Here is a 17796-nt window from a genome sequence, read left to right on the forward strand (position 1 = left end):
ATTATTTTAAATAGATATCTTATAACTTATTCTAACTCATTCTTAATTATTTTTTACCCAACCCATCTATTTTTAAAATGACCCAAAATACCCAAATGGATTTTTAGTGGCATGCCTAGTGTTAACCCAAGGTCCCAAACATCTCAGCCATTAAAGTTAAGGCCATGGGGTATGGGGCTTGGGTTGGGGTAAAACGCCCAAGGCACCACCCCGGGTGAGCTTGGGTTGGGGCGTGGCCCCTTGGGGCTTGGCTTTCAAGCCGGGCGTGGGGCGGTATGGCCAAGCGAGCTGGCGGATTCTCATTTGCTCACCCCGCCACGTCAGGCGGTCAATTCAAATTTTGAATTTAAAAATTCAAACGGTCCCCCCATACCACCAAACCGCCAGCCCGGTCTCCCAACATCCTCTATATATTTGTAACCCCCAACCCACTGGTCCCCCATCCCACGAACCGAAACCCCACCGGCTACCCCCAACCTCTATATATTTGAACTCGCTACCCCACTGGTCCCCCCATCCCACGAACCCAACACCGCTATGGCATCGTGGACCCATGAAGAAGAAATGACACTCGTCACTAGCGTCGTCGACGCTATGAAGGGACGGCCACCAGGCCAAACAAAATACTGGGTGGAAGCATTCGCGGCCTACCGACATAACGTCGGTAATGACCGCCACAACCTTAACGCGTGCCAACATAAATGGCACGAGCTACGGCCCAAGCTCGACCGTTTCAAGGCTTACTACGAAGCGGTTCCGAGCGGCGAGTTGAGCCACGAGGACCGGGTGGCGGTGGCGAACATAGAGTTTCGAGGCAAGGAGCGAAAGGTGTTCGACAAGATCGACCTTTTTGAAATTTATTTAACGCTCTAGGTTTATTTTGTAATTTTTATAAATTATGTATTTTTTAGGATTATGTAATTTTAAATTTTAATGAAGTTGTAGGTTTTTTTTTATAAATGTTGTGTGATTTTTTATAAATTTTTTGTAATTTTTTTTTAATTTCTGCCACCGGTGCACCCAACTCACGCCCCGTCATACCCCACAAACACGTAACCAGGCGATGGGGAGGTCCAATTCCACGTGTCAACCAATGCCCAACCCAACACCATACCCTACGTCTAAGCACCAAATCCCCTCTTCTTCTTCTTCTCTGCAAGCGCGTTGTTTACTTTAGAAATGGCGATGGTTCCATCGCTGCTGTGCATCCCCACCTACCTCACAATACTACGAACACTGGCCGCTGTCACCACCCATCGCCATAAATCCACAAGGTTTCGCCCTTCAGTTTGCAATTTTCACCGCAAATACAACACCAGAGCCATCGCATCCGATTCCACTTCTTCAGTAGCAGCGGTTACCTCAACAGTATCCACTCAACGGTATTACATATCATTCATTCCCCCCTGCAGTGCAGACCTCTTTTGTTCATTACACGATTGATTGAGACATATAGAAATAAACTCATTAACTTTCGGGAACTATAATGCTGGATTGTTTCATAAGTTCTTCATTGTTTTTTGCATATAAACCTTAGACCCTAGTTTTGACCAAGAAATACATGAGGCAAGCCTTTATGCTCCTGATGCGTTTCCCTCAGCGCCTTTTGTAGGATCTATAAATGTGAAGCTGATACATGTCCTGCATGAACTTGTTCATGGGTTAGTGTATAAACCGGGGATCACATATTCACGGTTTGAGTAGTAATGGGCTTTGGGCTAGGCCATGTGGGCGGCTGCCGTATGCTAAACTAGACTATGCAAACATGTTTTAGTCATTTTTCTAGAGTCAGCAAAGTAGAGCCATTTCCAGAGAGCCGTTCAACAAAGAATTAGACATAGGTGTATTGTTACTACATAAAAGTAGGGCTGTAAACAAACTGAACGTTCAGCGAACAACTCGTGAACTGTTCGGCGGGAAGTTCATTTATGTTTGTTCGTTTAGTTAATGAATGAACATGAACAAAAAATTACGTTCGATTAGTTAAATAAACGAACACGAACAGATGTTCCATTCGTTCAATTGCGTTCGTGAACATTCGGTAATGTGTTCGTGACCATTCGTTCATGTTCGTTTGTTTATGTTGCTCATTAAAGATTTTTTAACATTTATTTAATTTATCTAAACTTTTTATGTTCCTTAATTCTTATTTATCTAATAATTACCCAAACAAAAAAGTACGAAACCTCATCTCCACCTTGTTTATGTACCGTTCCACTTTCCTTCTCATTATTCACATCGAAAAGTACTATCGATCTTCGTTCAACGATTAGGGCTTCAAGGTCTAGCACCGCTCCCTCTTACCATCCACCTCTAGCCACCACCGTCAGATTTTATCTGTGTTCGTGAACCGTTCGTGAACACGTTCCTTTCCTTAATGAACGAACATGAACATAAAATCTCATTTGGTAAGTGTTCATGAACACATTATATCCTTAACAAACGAACACGAACAAAGCCCTGTTCATGTTCGTTCAGTTCGTTTACAACCCTACATAAAAGTGTGTAAGCATGTTCATAATATGGATATGTACTGTAATTCATATTGCAGCAGGAATTTGCATGGATATCTTTTGCTTCATGATGCTTTTGTTTTGTTGTGACATGTTTGAATATGCACGAAGAGGCTGTTTAATTTAATTTTCATTTACAGGAAGATTTGGGTACTTGCTAAATGATTATCTGATACTTAAAACTTGATTTTTCTTCAGTTACTCAGAATACGGTCGCTTGCTTCCATGCCCTGCTGAGAGTTTTCAACCCAGAATCGAGCACTTGGTTGTTAGAGAAGAAGGGACTATTCTTGATTTTATTACCAAAGCTTTGGATCTTCCACCTTTGTGAGTTGCTATGTTCTTTTTACCTTTCTACCCTTGTGTTAAAATTAACAACCAGTTAACATAAGCTTACACTCGGATGTGTTCTTTTATGAATGCTCCATTATTTATCAAAAGCATTTGTCACAAGGTTATGGTTCAAACAACTAAACTCTTGTTAAAAAGGTTACATATTTAATTTGTACCTTTTTATACGAGTGTAAGCTAGTACTCATAAGTCATAACGCAATGGTGAAATTGATTGACCTACAGAAATTTATTGAAACATACAGTTCATATTCTCAACTTTAGGTACAAAATTATATATCAATATTTAACAGAAAATATGTAATTGACAATGGCGTAGATATAACTTCATCGAATCTGCTATCACAATTTAGAAACTAAAAAGCCATATTTAAATTATATTCATATTGTGTTATCTGAGGCATTACATATATTTTGAAATAAGAAAAGGATTAAAAAACTCGATTTATAGTTAAACTGAAAATCTTAAGGCGGCTTAAAATTTTGTAGCATCCTAACAATATTGTGGTTTGTAGACTGGAATTTATCTTGTAAATGACAAAATTATATAAAAATTAAATAAGTGTTTTAAGCAGTGCGTTAGTGCTAGTGTTTTTCAAAATATAATTTCAAGTAAATTATAATTTATAATGATGATACTGTTTTGGAAAGAAATCAATTTTATAGATGGGATTGTAGAAAAACTATGAAGAAGTTAGAATTACAAAATGGTTTAGAAAAATGAAAAAAGTAAGAGATTACAATTAATATGGTTAAACTTTGAAGGTACGTTGCAGATCTTATTCATTTTGGAGCTGTTTTCTATGCCCTTGTATGCCCAAAGCCTCCTTCAACTGCCACACCAGAGGAAATGAAGTTGTACCATGAAGTTACCGACCCATCAGTCCTAAAAATGAGACCTTCAATTAAAGGAAAAACCATCAGAGAGGCACAAAACACTTTTAGGATTACTCATGTTGATCAGTTCGTTGAAGCAGGGACGTATGTGAGGGTGCATGTACGCCCAAAAAGATTTCCAAGGTGCCGTGAGTATATAAACTATACCCTATATGCTAAAGTTTGTTTCGTACTTGTAAAATTGCGTTCTTTAAACTGTTAAATACAAAAAAAAAAAAAACAGTAAGCCTATTTTTGCCATTCGACATTTTGACCTTTTACTTGCTTTATTGGTAAGTTAAATAAATATTCAACACTCTGATCCGTTTTTTATAGTTCAAAATACTAAATTGCTATATGTACACCACATACCAATGTTGTAGAAGGCGCTAGGCGCTAGTCGGGTAGTGAGGTACCGCCTAGGGATTAATCGGATTGGAGTTTTTAAGTATAATTTTACAAATTTTTATATATATATATATATAGATAACTTTATACTTTTTGTTAATAAATTTACAAGTTTAGGAGATAACTTTATACTTTTTATTAATAAATTTAAAAGTTTAGGAACCATATGTAAACTAGTGAAAGATAGAGGGGGTTAAATGTTAACATACCTAAACTTAAATGTTAAAATAGGTTTATAACTAAAATTTGGGCTTTAAACCATGGGCCAGGTTTCAAAATTGGGTTTTTTGGGTCAAAAAACATGGGCCCGATTAGTCCGATTTTGACCGACTTTTACCGATTTTGTCCGACTTTGACCGATTTTGACCATAACCAATTTTTTTGACCGACTAGCTTAAATTTAGGCAGTAACCCACCGACTAGCGCCTAGGCGCCGATTAATCGGCCACATACTTTTAGCTGTATGTGTGAAATAATGTGACATTACTTGTTGGCAATTCAGCTTATATCGACATTTTTCTAATTCACCAGATGTTATGAAATTGACTGGAGGTCCAGAATAATTTCTGTGACAGAGTCCTATGTGCTTCTCAACAAGCCTGCTGGCACATCAGTATGTGCATATGTTCCCCTTGATCTTATCTTATGATATGTATATACTGGCACATCAGTATTTGTATATATTATCGCATTATGATTTTTATTCGTTTTGCTTCCATTTATTAATAATAGCATCTTTTATTTTCATTTTGTGAGAAATTAATTACATCGATGCATAGTTGTCGATATAGCGCGCTTTATGGCGATGCGACTATGTGTCGCTAGGTTGATTATGGCGATGAATAGCGAGCTTAGCGACAGTTGGGGTTTTTTTTTGATGTTAATATCAATTAGATATAGCTATAAAGTAGCTGGATTTATAGGTTTTTGTTAAATATACATGTAAAATATCATATATACAAGGGTATTTTGATGTAATATACATATAAAAATTTTCAAAATTCTTTTTCTAGTGTAATCGCTATTTATAAAATAACCGTCGCTATTTGTCGCTATAGCGCGCTTTATGGCGATGCGACTATGTGTCGCTAGGTTGATTATGGCGATGAATAGCGAGCTTAGCGACAGTTGGGGTTTTTTTTTGATGTTAATATCAATTAGATATAGCTATAAAGTAGCTGGATTTATAGGTTTTTGTTAAATATACATGTAAAATATCATATATACAAGGGTATTTTGATGTAATATACATATAAAAATTTTCAAAATTCTTTTTCTAGTGTAATCGCTATTTATAAAATAACCGTCGCTATTTGTCGCTATTCGCTACGTAGCCTATAGGTGCCTTGTCGCTATTTGTCGCTATTCGCCATCGACAACTATGCATCGATGGCTGTGGTATGCTCATATTACGGTTTTGGTCTCTAACGTGGAGAAATTACAGGTTTAGACCAATGGTTTCCCAGAAATGGATGGAGCCATGGGGGTTAACTTTGTGTTACGTTTGTGCAAAGTAGTTGTCTAAACCTGCAACTTCTCAAAATTAGAAACCATAACCGTAATATGAGTAATCCACAGGTACCATCCTTGTAATTAATTTTTGTGTGGGTCTCTTTTATGTGGTTTGAGGAATACTAAAAATAGTAACCCAAAAATCCAAAGTAAACAATTAGAATTATTCTTTATTTTATCACTCACTTCCCATCTACTTAGGTAGGTGGAACTACAGACAATATTGAAGAAACTTGCGTAAATTTTGCTACCCGTGCCCTGGAATTAACCACTCCATTAATGACAACTCATCAGATTGATAACTGCACAGAAGGCTGGTATTATCTCAAGCTTATATTTAGTTATTTTATATTTGTTAGTTTTTTTTTTATTAATGACTAATTTAATCTTGTTTTGCAGTGTTGTGCTAGCTAGAACGAAGGATTACTGCTCAGTTTTTCATAGAAAGATCCGGGTAGTCTATAATCATTTTTGTTGTTATTATTATTATATTTTAATGATTTTAAATGATGGATTTGTATTTATTTGTCCACCAGGAGAAACAAGTGAAGAAGCTTTATCTGGCACTTGCTGCTGCTTATGTGCCATGTGGAGTCATGACCCATTACATGCGACCATTGCGTATGGCTCCTAAAGTTGTTTCAAAAGGTAATTATAACTATTAATATTTCATAATAATTTTTAGTTGAATTAAATTAAACACGTACACATATCTTCTGAACATGTAGACGTCGTTAAGGGATGGAACATGTGCCAACTTGAGGTCCTAGAATGCAGAAAAGTTCCCTGGCCAAATGATTTGGTTGAAAAGACGTATGGAATTGAGGATGTTAGGTGGCCGAATAAAGAGTTTGCATATGAGTGCAAAATCAACCTCTTAACCGGCCGTACCCACCAGGTACATGATATTTTTTTTTGTCTTCTTTATGTTATAATTTTAGGTCTCTTTTACTTTAGTGTGAATTACTATTTGCATGGTATAGATTCGAGCTCAATTGGCAGCATGCGGTGCACCGATAGTAGGTGACTCGATGTATATGCCGGCTGCAATGGCAGAGCTAGCCAACCCTGGGGTAAACCCTTTTGGGGAGTACAAAATGCAATTTGAAAGTGAGGCTCATAGAGAACAGGCTGCCGAAGAATGGGCTGCAAAACATGGGAAGGAACCAGGTGTAGCCATTGGCCTGCAAGCTTGTCAAATTTCATGGGATGATGGTGACCATGTCTACGAAGCTGGACCTCCTTGGTGGGCTCAGTAGAAACTTCTAGAATTTTGTTTCCTGTCCTCTGCGACTGACCGAGATTTGCTTAGCATATGGAAGTGAGGTTCGTTTTCATCCGGATACTAACTTTTATGGTACCAAATATAATACCCATTTTGGGTGTGGTTTTAGAGATGGGTGGGCTTGGTATTGGTCAAAAGGAATTATGATTTAGAAACCTTTTTTACTGGTTCAATTGAATGAACCATTAAAACACAAATAAGCACAAAATTGTACATTAACACGAGCAGATTTATATGGTTAGCCCGTAATCCATGGCTGATTTGTTTTGATTATGACAATATGACGTTACTAATATGAATACGAAAACACGAATAAGCAAGTGTGACCTAACGAGGAGTAATATATGTAATGACATTAGTTGAAGACGCTGAATGATTGCGAAATCCTAATGTTGAAATTCTTCACTCTCTAGTCTTGAAGAATTTTGGTTTGCAAACATAAAATTGAAATATTTAAGTTAAATCTAAATGAATACACATAGAATGAAATGGGGAACATAAATTGTAAGATGAATTTTGGTTTGGTTTTTTGACATGTTTGTTTCTAACTAGTGCGTTGCGATGACTTGGTTTTGAATAAAATTTATATAAAAATGTAAATAAAAGTAAAGCACATCATATCAGTATAAAAACGTTGCAAAACATCAAGCAGGTCAGATGGACAGCACAAGGTGTACATTTACCGTAGAAAATGTATTATATAGTCTCACCCAGTGTTTTAAAAACCGGTTTGAACTTATACCAGTTCAATTGCTTATCGGTTAAGGTTTTTTTTAGGTTTTTGGGGGGTTTAACTTTATGGTTTAGTTTTTAACATTTAGCTTGGTGGGGGGTTAGGTTTTTTTTTAGGTTTTGGGTGGTGTAGTAGGTTTATTTTGTTGATGTTCACATTGGTTCTCGCAATAAAGGTGTTTCTCGTATGAACCCTACCATATATATATGAGAAGGATCCGTTAGGAACCACCTTTTTTTTAGGTTTTTTTTTTTTTTTTTTTTTTTTTTTTGGGGGGGGGGGTTAGGTTTTTTTTGGGAGGGGGGTGGTGTAACGTCCTGCGTTTTCATACTTTCCATATTTAGAAACCATTGCTTGAAATTCTATTTTTTTGGAAATCTTGTATTCCTTGTAATCGTATTTCGTTGTATCGTTGTAAAATCCGAGACTTTGATCGTAATGAAACGAATCTTTTATACATCGTTTATACATGTTTATACATTGATACGTGCACTTGTTTGATACATGGTTCGTAATTCATATAAACGTAAGGTTAACTCTTAAACAATGATCGTGTATTCGCAATCCTTAAAAATCTTCATACATTTAAATACTTAGTTATTCGATTATAAGATTAAGTTGTATGTTTTTTTTTTCACTTGATCATACCAAACTATAAACCATACATACTTGTTACATTTCATGTGTTATACACACCTATGTTATCACACTTTTTGCTAAAGTAAAACATGTCATTTATGCATTTTGGACCTTTTTACAAGTTACATACATACTAGATACCATGTAACACTTTATTAAACATCAAATATATACCTTCTAATGTCAAAAAAATAAAATAAAATAAAAATTATAGTGTTAACAGCCTTGCATCAACCCACTTAATTTCCTTGTTTTGAGTTATTTAGCCCACTAAACACTTGCAAAGCCCAATCCAATAAAACCCTAATCCATCCCCTATATAACCCAAGCCTCCTTCAAGCATTTTTCACTTTCTAAACACTCTCCATTCACTCTCAAACACTCCAAACCGTAGCTGATTGCAGAAGTTCGAGCAGATTTATACCACTTCACTAAAGTGAGCATATCTCACTCAATTCTTATCCAATTCACTCGATTCTTTTTATTACTACTTTGTATTGACCTTAGCTACATTTCCATGGGTTTTCCCTGGAAAACCAGAGCCTGGAATGTTGCTAAAAGGGCTCCAAAGTGGACTGATTTTTCTGTTCTTGTTTCAAACTTTGATAAATTTGTTTGAACTTGAGGAAACTCATCTCAAACCTATGTCCTTATGCTTATAACCACTTCTATGGTTAGTTAGGCTTAAAAACAAGGTTGAGATTCAAAATCAGAGGTATAAATCTTACAAACTTTCTGTTTTGTTCAATGGTTTTAACCCACAAGTGATGCTCAAGTTCAAGACTTGATGATTGTGTGATTTAGGATTAGCTTGGGCTAACCTACTTGAAAATCCACACATTGCTTGATGTTTTCTCATAGATTAGTTGTTCATATTCTATTGTTTCTTGCAAGTTTATGACCCTCCTTGTTCATAACAACAAGTGTAGTGGTGAACAATAGAAGTACCTAAATGGAAGCTTTGTTCTTCCTGACTCATGTATGAATTCCATGATACTTAGAGGTGCCTAAATGAAGACTTTAATCTTCTACCTCATGCTTGACTTATATGATGTAATATACACTATGTAATACTTATGTAACAACCAAATAATCGAACTCTTGGTGATGAACTAATGGACATTCGTCAAGCTAGTAGATTGTATCATCTTAGGCCTTGACAACTTGTCACGATTCTAATGGAACTTTGTTCCATGAAAACATTTAAACTCTTTTAGAGTTTCATAGTGTCAAGAACAAGTGTCATAGGTGTTAGATGATTATTTTCATATGTTTATTTTTCATGTTATTTAAACTTCAAATCCCTAGAACCATATGTAAACACCTCTTAAACTCCAAATCGAACACATTCAACTTCCTAGTCTCAACAACTTTGTCACATGAGATAATCGGAAAGCATATGCCACTTTGTGAGAGTACTTGACCCATTTTACCGTTTTCACACTTTTGGGTGTAACATGTTTTTATATACAAAACACACTTAGTATACATACGCTTATGCAAATACATAAACAAACAATCCAATACATGCTTACTATTTGTTATGCTTGATTCGTGTTTTCTGGGTGATTCTTATGTGATGAACTTGTCATTAGCTTCGTACAAGCCTCCACTTAACATGTATAGCGCTATAGGACTAACGCACCACCCGTGAACGAGAGGTCATGTTAGGTTTATTCTTTCATACTTGCGTAAACAGAGGGTTGACTTGTTAATCGCTTGCCAGTTTATACGTTAATTTTGATAACTAGGTTTGCCATGTGGATTGTTCCTTATCGTTTTTATACTTATATACTACGCACCAAACTTGTATGCTCGCCAATACTTTTGTATTGAACTACACTTTTAAAACATGTTGCAGGTTTAGCGATGATGTTGATGATGCATGGAATCTAGTAGGATGCTTAGATACACATTTTAAATTTTGTATTTTATTTGTATTGTATTTCATTATTCATGTTGTATTTGTTTCAAATCCTTGTAATTGACTCTTTAGAAATGAAATGAAAATTTATCATTTAAATACTTGTCACAAATAGTGTTATGAAGTCTCTTGCAATCTATTTCGTCTCACTCCGATGTTTCCGCCATCTGTTGGGGTGTGACAGATTGGTATCAGAGCCATAACTATAGAGAATTAGGAAAATTGCCATGCTTTTGACCTAGTCTATAGTTAAGCACCAAATTCGACCATACTTGCTTCACATGCTATTTTTATGAGACACCTTTATGTGCTATTCTTGAAATGTCTTTTACGTGTTATTTTCTTGAGATGCTTTATGTGCTTATACTTGTTATTATTATTTTGAACATACGTCTTTTACTCATTTATACTAAAATCGAAACCACTTGTAATACACAAACTAGACGACTTCACCAAAATAGGCGTGAAACCCACAATTTGGTGAAAGACTCTCCATCCATTTATTCTTTTTACACGAAATTCGCCACCAAGTTAGGAGTGAGATCCTCACCTTGATATAGATTTGCACTTTCAAATTCTAGTGGACCCTCGTCAAAGTGTTAAAATTAAATTTTGACCCGACGAGTACCAACCACACTTAGGATATGAAATCGTCAAGTTAGGGGTGAAACCCGCACCTTGTCGACTAGTTCCACTACTTGAATTTTTCATAAATCCCGCCAAATCTCGAAATTTCGATTGATTTGGGACATGTAGACATGTAATAACCGGAAGGGTAAATACCGTTAACCGACTTGTCGGCGAGAGTATTCCACCTATTAGGCCAAATCATGCTCCTCAAATTCGAAAGACTTTTCGACCATTTTGGTTAGTCAAAGTTCCGTTTTGGAACCATCCCAAATTTTAATCAAACATGTGTTTCTATTATTTATTTTATACGATGTAATCTTTCAAATTCGAATTTACTTTCGATATTTTCCTCTCACACATACACATCATACTAAATCTTTTTCATACATTTATACCTATGCATGATTTCAAAACGTCACTCAATTTTGTTTACATTCTTTATAACGCCAAAATGGAGACATATCATTGAGTTAGGAGTGATTTCCTTACCTTGACGATTAACTCCACTCCTTCTTTTCTTAAAACGACCTCACCAACGAGTTAGGGGTGATTCTCTTACCTAGGTGATCGTTACCAAAACTTTCCTTCAAAATATTTTATCAAGCAAACACAATCATGTTTCATACCTAAATCATTTATCATTTATCGAAATACCCACTTATATCAATTCCAAAATACATTGTTTTATCAAACGTACTTCTTATCCTACAATCTATTTTCACATAATTCACATACACGAAATTCTTAATCAAAACGTTTTATTTCCTGAATTTCAAAACCTTACGAAATGCTACCTATCAATTTAATCGGTCCAATGAATCTCTGGCCCATGAACTTCATATTCAACTTAATCACTAAAACACGCACACGTTATATCATTATACTAGAGACTTCCATTCTTAATCGAAATCAAACCAACCTTTCTTAATTACTTATAAGATCTTATAGATGTTATATGATCGTTTTACAAAATACTCTTTTCAACATCAACAAATCATTTGTTAAAACTTTTAACAATCACTAAGTCCTTTTGCTAAATTTCTTTTCTAAGGATCCTCGTTTTCACAAGAACCTCCTAAATTCATAATTTCTTGTTTGATGGAACGAACATACCTTTTATCGAAATCGGGATTCGATCAAACGAGTCGTTCAGAAGAGTTCTCGATCAATATGAAAGGTGGAATCAGACGTATTGATGTTATAACAGCTAGATTTGCACGTAGAATCACTTTAAATGTCGATTGTATTGATTTGACAAAGTTACACGAGCTGGCGACACTTCAGCAGAGCTTCTCTACTGGAATCCAAAGGTTCTAAATGAAGACCCAAGAACACATATATATAGGAAATGCTAGAACCCATGAACCAGACTACACGAACTGGTCCAAGTCGCACGACCTGGCCAGAAAGCATGAACTTGCCAGAAAGCATGAACTTGGTCACCTCGTGAGAGGTGGCCTAGCCACTTCGTCCGTTTCTTTCGAACAACGTGTCCTGGTCTATCTATTCTAGTTACATGACTTGATACAAGACATAAGACGAAGTCAACAGACATATGCACTAACAAACTCCCCCTTGGATGATGACGAGTCTTTAGTGTATTGAGTCTTCCGTCTTGATCAGTCTTCTTGCTCTGTCCAAAGTATTCTCCATTGTTAGCATCTTTATCAAACTCTCTCTTACTCTTCCAGATTCTCAACCTTACTCTTCGATCTTTCTAATTCTCTTGATCAGATCTCTTGATTCATTAAGCTCTTCAGCATTAGCATCTTCTATCTCGAACGCTATTCCAAGATCTGAATCTGGCTCTTATGTCTTCAGACTCCCCCTTTCGATAAGCTGGGATCGCAGTCTGGAATTCACTATCTGCAAGCTTTGAATCGGAAACCTGGCTCTAATCTGCATACGCTTACGAGGAAAATCCTCAGGAGTCGAAACCTAGCTCTTTCAAAGCTTTTTACCTGCACATACTCTATCTAAAACATAAGGTTTTTTATTTATAACAATTTTAGAAACTACTTGAAACATTCTCAAATCAACATGATCTCTCATTTATGATCTCTGCTTAACCACTTGTATTCGTAACACTCAAATTTTGATTTCAAATTAATGAACCATTTAATCATTTCAAAATCACTTCTCAGTTCAAACAAACTCTCCTAACCCTGTTGTCGTTCATCATGTTTAGCACTTGAAATTTTGAAAATCAGCTTTTCAAACATCAGTTGTCGAAAATAAGATAAAATAAAATCTTTTTGGATTTTCAAAAATTTTATGCTAAAACATACCGAAAATCTTTTTGGATTTTGGGAAATAAACTATATACAGACATCTTTTTGTGAGTTTGTGTAAGAGGATCATATCAGTTTTTGAGACTTATCACTAACACCGTTGATCTTGATTTATCTTTAAGTTTTAAACAAATTCACTTCTGATTGTCAGTATTGTTGTCCACTTAAACTTCTACACAAGTTTCAAGTGATTTGAGATACGAATTAGTGTTTTAAGGACTTAAACTTATTCGCGTGTCCCACCTCTGAATATACTCCCGTATCAAAATTCCCTAGATTCAGTCTTACAGGTGAGTATACCAATTTGATATCTGTATCTGGGTTAGTGCGAGACCTTGAGAGCTCAGGTATGAACTTCCGTTCAGTCAAAGAGATGAAGGCTCGACTTTAGGTGTGTTCCCTTTAGGGAATCTTTTCTTCAACTGCAATTGATTCATATCTTTCGATATTTTTCAATTTTTATGCAGAGGTTAAGCTTTTAAAGCGCATTAAGTATTATACTAGGTCTAGGCCATTGCTTCTGCAATATCAGAAGACCAGGTATAATACCCCAGATATCAAATAGTATAAAGACCTAATATCTCAGAATCAGGCAATCTCTCAAACAAGATTTTGGGGGTTACCCATATATCCGAGAGATGTTTCCCACGAGATAAGCAAGTATTGATATTTAGGTTTATATCTCAAATTCGATCTACTAGTCGTGCGAAGTCTACTGGCACATCATCAGTGAGACTTGTTTAAAAACATTTTGACTTTCCATTTCTTTAGCATGTTGTGATAGTCCACTGATGTACTATCATTCCTCTTTTTCACAACGAAACTCGTTTTTGATTTTTTAATGTTTTTGGATTTTTCAAATTTTCAAAATTTCTAAATTTTTTACTCCCCCTAAAATCAAAAATATGTTTCAATTTTTGATTTTCTGGGAAAATTTGAAAGTAAAAGCAATAAACTGTACAAATAAAATGACAAACTGATGTGAATTGCTTCAATTCTCCATTCTCTTGGCTTAAACAATCAGAACTCCCCCTGACAACAAACTATTTTCCCATTATGATTTCAAGACACTTAAGTTTGTTTTAATGAAAATGATTTTTTCGGAAAATTAGTTTTGTTGAATTCACACACCATGGGATTCATTCATCACTTTGTTCTTTCAACCACTTGTATGAAAGTTAAATCAAGTTCAACTTAATGACCTTGATTAACCACTTGTAGGTTCTTATCAACAATACTACTTGTAAATCGAAATATCACAGTTGTGAATTTGTCAAGAAAGATGCCGAATCCTACTCCCCAATTATCAACCTGGGAGTTCCGGCAAGTCAGGATTTCAAACAAAGAATGCTGACACCCAAGCCTGACCAGCCTTGGGTGCATCCGAGTTATTTTCACTCGGTGTGTAAGTTATCCTCTTTGATTCATAAAATTCTTTTACCCCTTTGGCCCTACCATCGACCATTTTTCCAAAAATATGTTTTACTTTCCCATTGAAAGCCTTTTCGACATCGAATTCTTTCTTTTCAGAATAGAATTGATTCGAAATTTCCATTTTTCCAAATTTTGATTTTAAATTTGCAGCCCGCAATGGTGGAAAGTTGACATCATCCATTGGTGGTACTGACTTTTCTCTTTTTAGCTCAACTTGTGGCTCCTCTGACTTTGACGAGTCAGATTCATCGCCAGAAAGTAGCTCCTTTGCTTCCGAAGAAACAAATTCATCGCCAGATTTAACCTCTAGTTTCTTAGCAACCCACGTTTGGTTGTTAAGATTCACTCTTCTTTTGTAAAACCTTTTAGAACACTCACCAACTTCATATGTGGAATTTTTAAACATTTTAAATTTTTCAGTTAGTGGTTCAGTTTTATCAACAACTTTTTCTTTGAGTTTAGAAGACACTCCCTGTTGTGTGTTGGTTCCCTTTGGATAGTTCCAGGCGATATGACCCACTTTTTTGCATCGGTAACAGGTTCTTGTCTCCTTTTTCTGATTAGCTTCATTCTTCTCATGTTTCTGTTTTTCTGCAAGAAACGCTTTGTTCGATTGCTTCCAGAATGAGCTCTTTTTCTCTTCTTCAGAACTTCCCCCTGAAACAAATACAGTTTTTGATTTAAAATCTTTAATATTTTGATTATTTTCAACATCAAAACCCAACCCCTTCTTTTTGAAATTGCTTTTATGATTCGGTTTCTTTTGATGACCTGGACCGAAACCTTTCTTCTTGTTTAAACGTTGTTGAACTCTAGAAGTATATTTAAGTTTTGAAAATTCCATTTTATTTTTTATTTCTGAAAACTTTATTTTTATCAATTTAAAAACTGTTTTAATATTTTCAATTTTCACATTTTTAATTGGAAATTCCTCATCAGAATATAATTTGTCTGAATCATTCAAAGTATATGCCACTTTGATTGGTTCATCATTCAAACTATTTTCTGTTTTCGGAATCTCTTTATTATGACTACTCTTGACCGATGAACTCGAACTGTTGACTGATGAACTCGAAGTTTCAGACTCAGACTTTTGACTCTGACTCCTCATCGTTATCCAACACCTAATCTACCACTTTCTTAATCAACTCGGACTCATGATCCGTATCAGATGTTGTGAAACTGACATCGATGTTATCTGGCAAGTCATCCGTTGTTTCTGACTTCAAATGTATATTGACTGCCTTTTTGACTTGTTCCGAGTTTGGATGTCTCGGTGAATACCCTTCCCAAACTGGAGGCGGACACCTTTTATATTTTGCACTTTGTTTCTTACCAGTATCCGTATCTTCCGACTTCTTATCTTGAAAGGCTTCAAAACCTGCTACTGTTGGATATATTCTATCAATCAAATAATCAGAACTTGAATAACTCATTAGCAATCGTCTGATTCTTTCATTCTCAATCTTTTCAGTCTCTAATTCTTGCTTCAACTTTGCACACTCATCAATATAGTGATTGATGGCCTTCTGCTTAGACATCATAACTGCATTCATCATTGTCACACCCCCAAAATCCACACGCGGAGTACCACCGCTTGGAGGCGTGACATGACCAGGATCAAGCCACCAATCATATTGAACGATGTAAAAAGTAATTGTATATCAACCCAAACCAATATGAATGACGTTCAAACATAAACATAAGTTTCAATATTCAGCGGAAGCATAAAAGTAACCTATCACAAACATAAGTTGAAATGTCATAATGTTTAACATAGTAATAACTATCCTTGCCCACAACGACCAGCTCCTCCCTGTGCAAGCTCCCAAATGTACCTATGGTCCTGCAAGGCATGTAACAGAAAGTCAACAACTAGTTGAGCGAGTTCACAGTAAGTAAGTTCGTTGCATAACCATGCATGTTAACTAAATCAGTTGTATGTTCAATTAGTGGAGGCTTCCCATGTTTAAATACACTAGACTATTCGTAACCATGAGTGTTCTTCTTAACCCGAGAACAGGAGTACGTACGAGGTTTACGTAGGCTTTACGTAAGTGCCCTTCTTTACCGAGGACAGTGGTACGCGGGGGTTTTCCTAGGATTTACGTAAGTGTCCTTCCTGACCCGGAAGACAGTGGTAAGTATGAGTTTACGTAGGTTTTACGTAAGTGTCCCTCGAATCCTGAGGACAGTGGTAAGTACTAGTTCACGTAGGTTTTACGTAAGTGCCCTGCCTAACTGAGGACGATGGTAGATAGTCTAGCAATAGCATAGGTACAAGTAATTGTTCAATTCCAATATTCCAACCCATTCCCAACCCCGGGAATCCCATGCCTTGGTATGAGTGTGAACTCACCTTAGTTTGCTCGGTATGCTAAGTATGCGCTCACAGTTAATCAATCACGTCCTAAGGTATGCACGTATACATAATCAGTTTGCATTCATGAGGTTCACGTAGTAACACAAATCAATGTTCACCAAGTAGTACATATCACAAACAAACATCGTACAAGTCATGCATAGTATCTAACAGTCATTAATTAACACAGTTAAATTTAACAGAATAGTTTAGTTACTGTGCTGATTATTCAAATCGGCGAAACACCTTTTGTTTCGCCGTGAGCCTTCCCCGACGAAACCCATCCCTTTCGTCGTTCACCTCCTTGGCGAAACACGTACTGTTTCGTCGTTCAATCCTTTGGCGAAACACAGTCCTGTTTCGTCAATTACCCTTGGCGAAACACCCTTTTTGTTTCGTCAATTACCCTTGGCGAAACACCCTTACTGTTTCGCCGATTACCCTTGGCGGAACACCCTTTCTGTTTCGCCGTAAATCCCGTTTCGTGAACCAGTATCAGTTACGTCATGAATCAGTTACAATTTACAGAAAACCCTAATCAGCTGTCGCAACAGGTAGCAATCATACAGGAAGCGTTCAGTGTGTAATCATCATCTTAGTCAATACATGATTCGCAAGTTACCAAAACATAAGTAGATTCATGACAGTTAACACGTATTCGATCAATATTCAATCAACAAGATTAACAACATCAATCCGACATGAACATCATTAAATCCAGTTCCACCAATCACTTATTCACATCAATCCGACTTGTTTATTAGGATTCATAAATCAACACCATGTTTCGCACAAAGATACGTAACCGGTTAATCATACATAACGAATCAAGATTATC

At 36.2% G+C, this 17796-nt stretch overlaps 1 protein-coding gene across 1 annotated transcript; it reads left to right on the forward strand.

Moving 5' to 3' along the window:
- Positions 1 to 1134: 1134 nt before the first annotated feature.
- On the forward strand, positions 1135 to 7218 carry LOC110944158 (RNA pseudouridine synthase 6, chloroplastic). Its single transcript, XM_022185874.2, has 9 exons — positions 1135 to 1382; positions 2712 to 2840; positions 3630 to 3884; positions 4680 to 4761; positions 5862 to 5977; positions 6060 to 6114; positions 6197 to 6308; positions 6389 to 6558; positions 6644 to 7218. The coding sequence occupies exons 1-9, from the start codon at positions 1180 to 1182 to the stop codon at positions 6917 to 6919; spliced, it is 1398 nt and encodes a 465-aa protein (XP_022041566.1). The 5' UTR covers positions 1135 to 1179; the 3' UTR covers positions 6920 to 7218.
- The last annotated feature ends 10578 nt before the right edge of the window (positions 7219 to 17796 follow it).

Source organism: Helianthus annuus, chromosome 1, assembly GCF_002127325.2.
Source record: "Helianthus annuus cultivar XRQ/B chromosome 1, HanXRQr2.0-SUNRISE, whole genome shotgun sequence".
Lineage (NCBI taxonomy): Eukaryota > Viridiplantae > Streptophyta > Magnoliopsida > Asterales > Asteraceae > Helianthus > Helianthus annuus.

Bases quoted from the DNA above. Each gene is read 5' to 3' on its own strand.
- LOC110944158 (XM_022185874.2), top strand. From the start codon at position 1,180: ATGGCGATGGTTCCATCGCTGCTGTGCATCCCCACCTACCTCACAATA. The intron at 2,841-3,629 runs GTGAGTTGCTAT...TAAACTTTGAAG, and splicing joins GCTTTGGATCTTCCACCTTT to GTACGTTGCAGATCTTATTC. The intron at 3,885-4,679 runs GTGCCGTGAGTA...CTAATTCACCAG, and splicing joins CGCCCAAAAAGATTTCCAAG to ATGTTATGAAATTGACTGGA.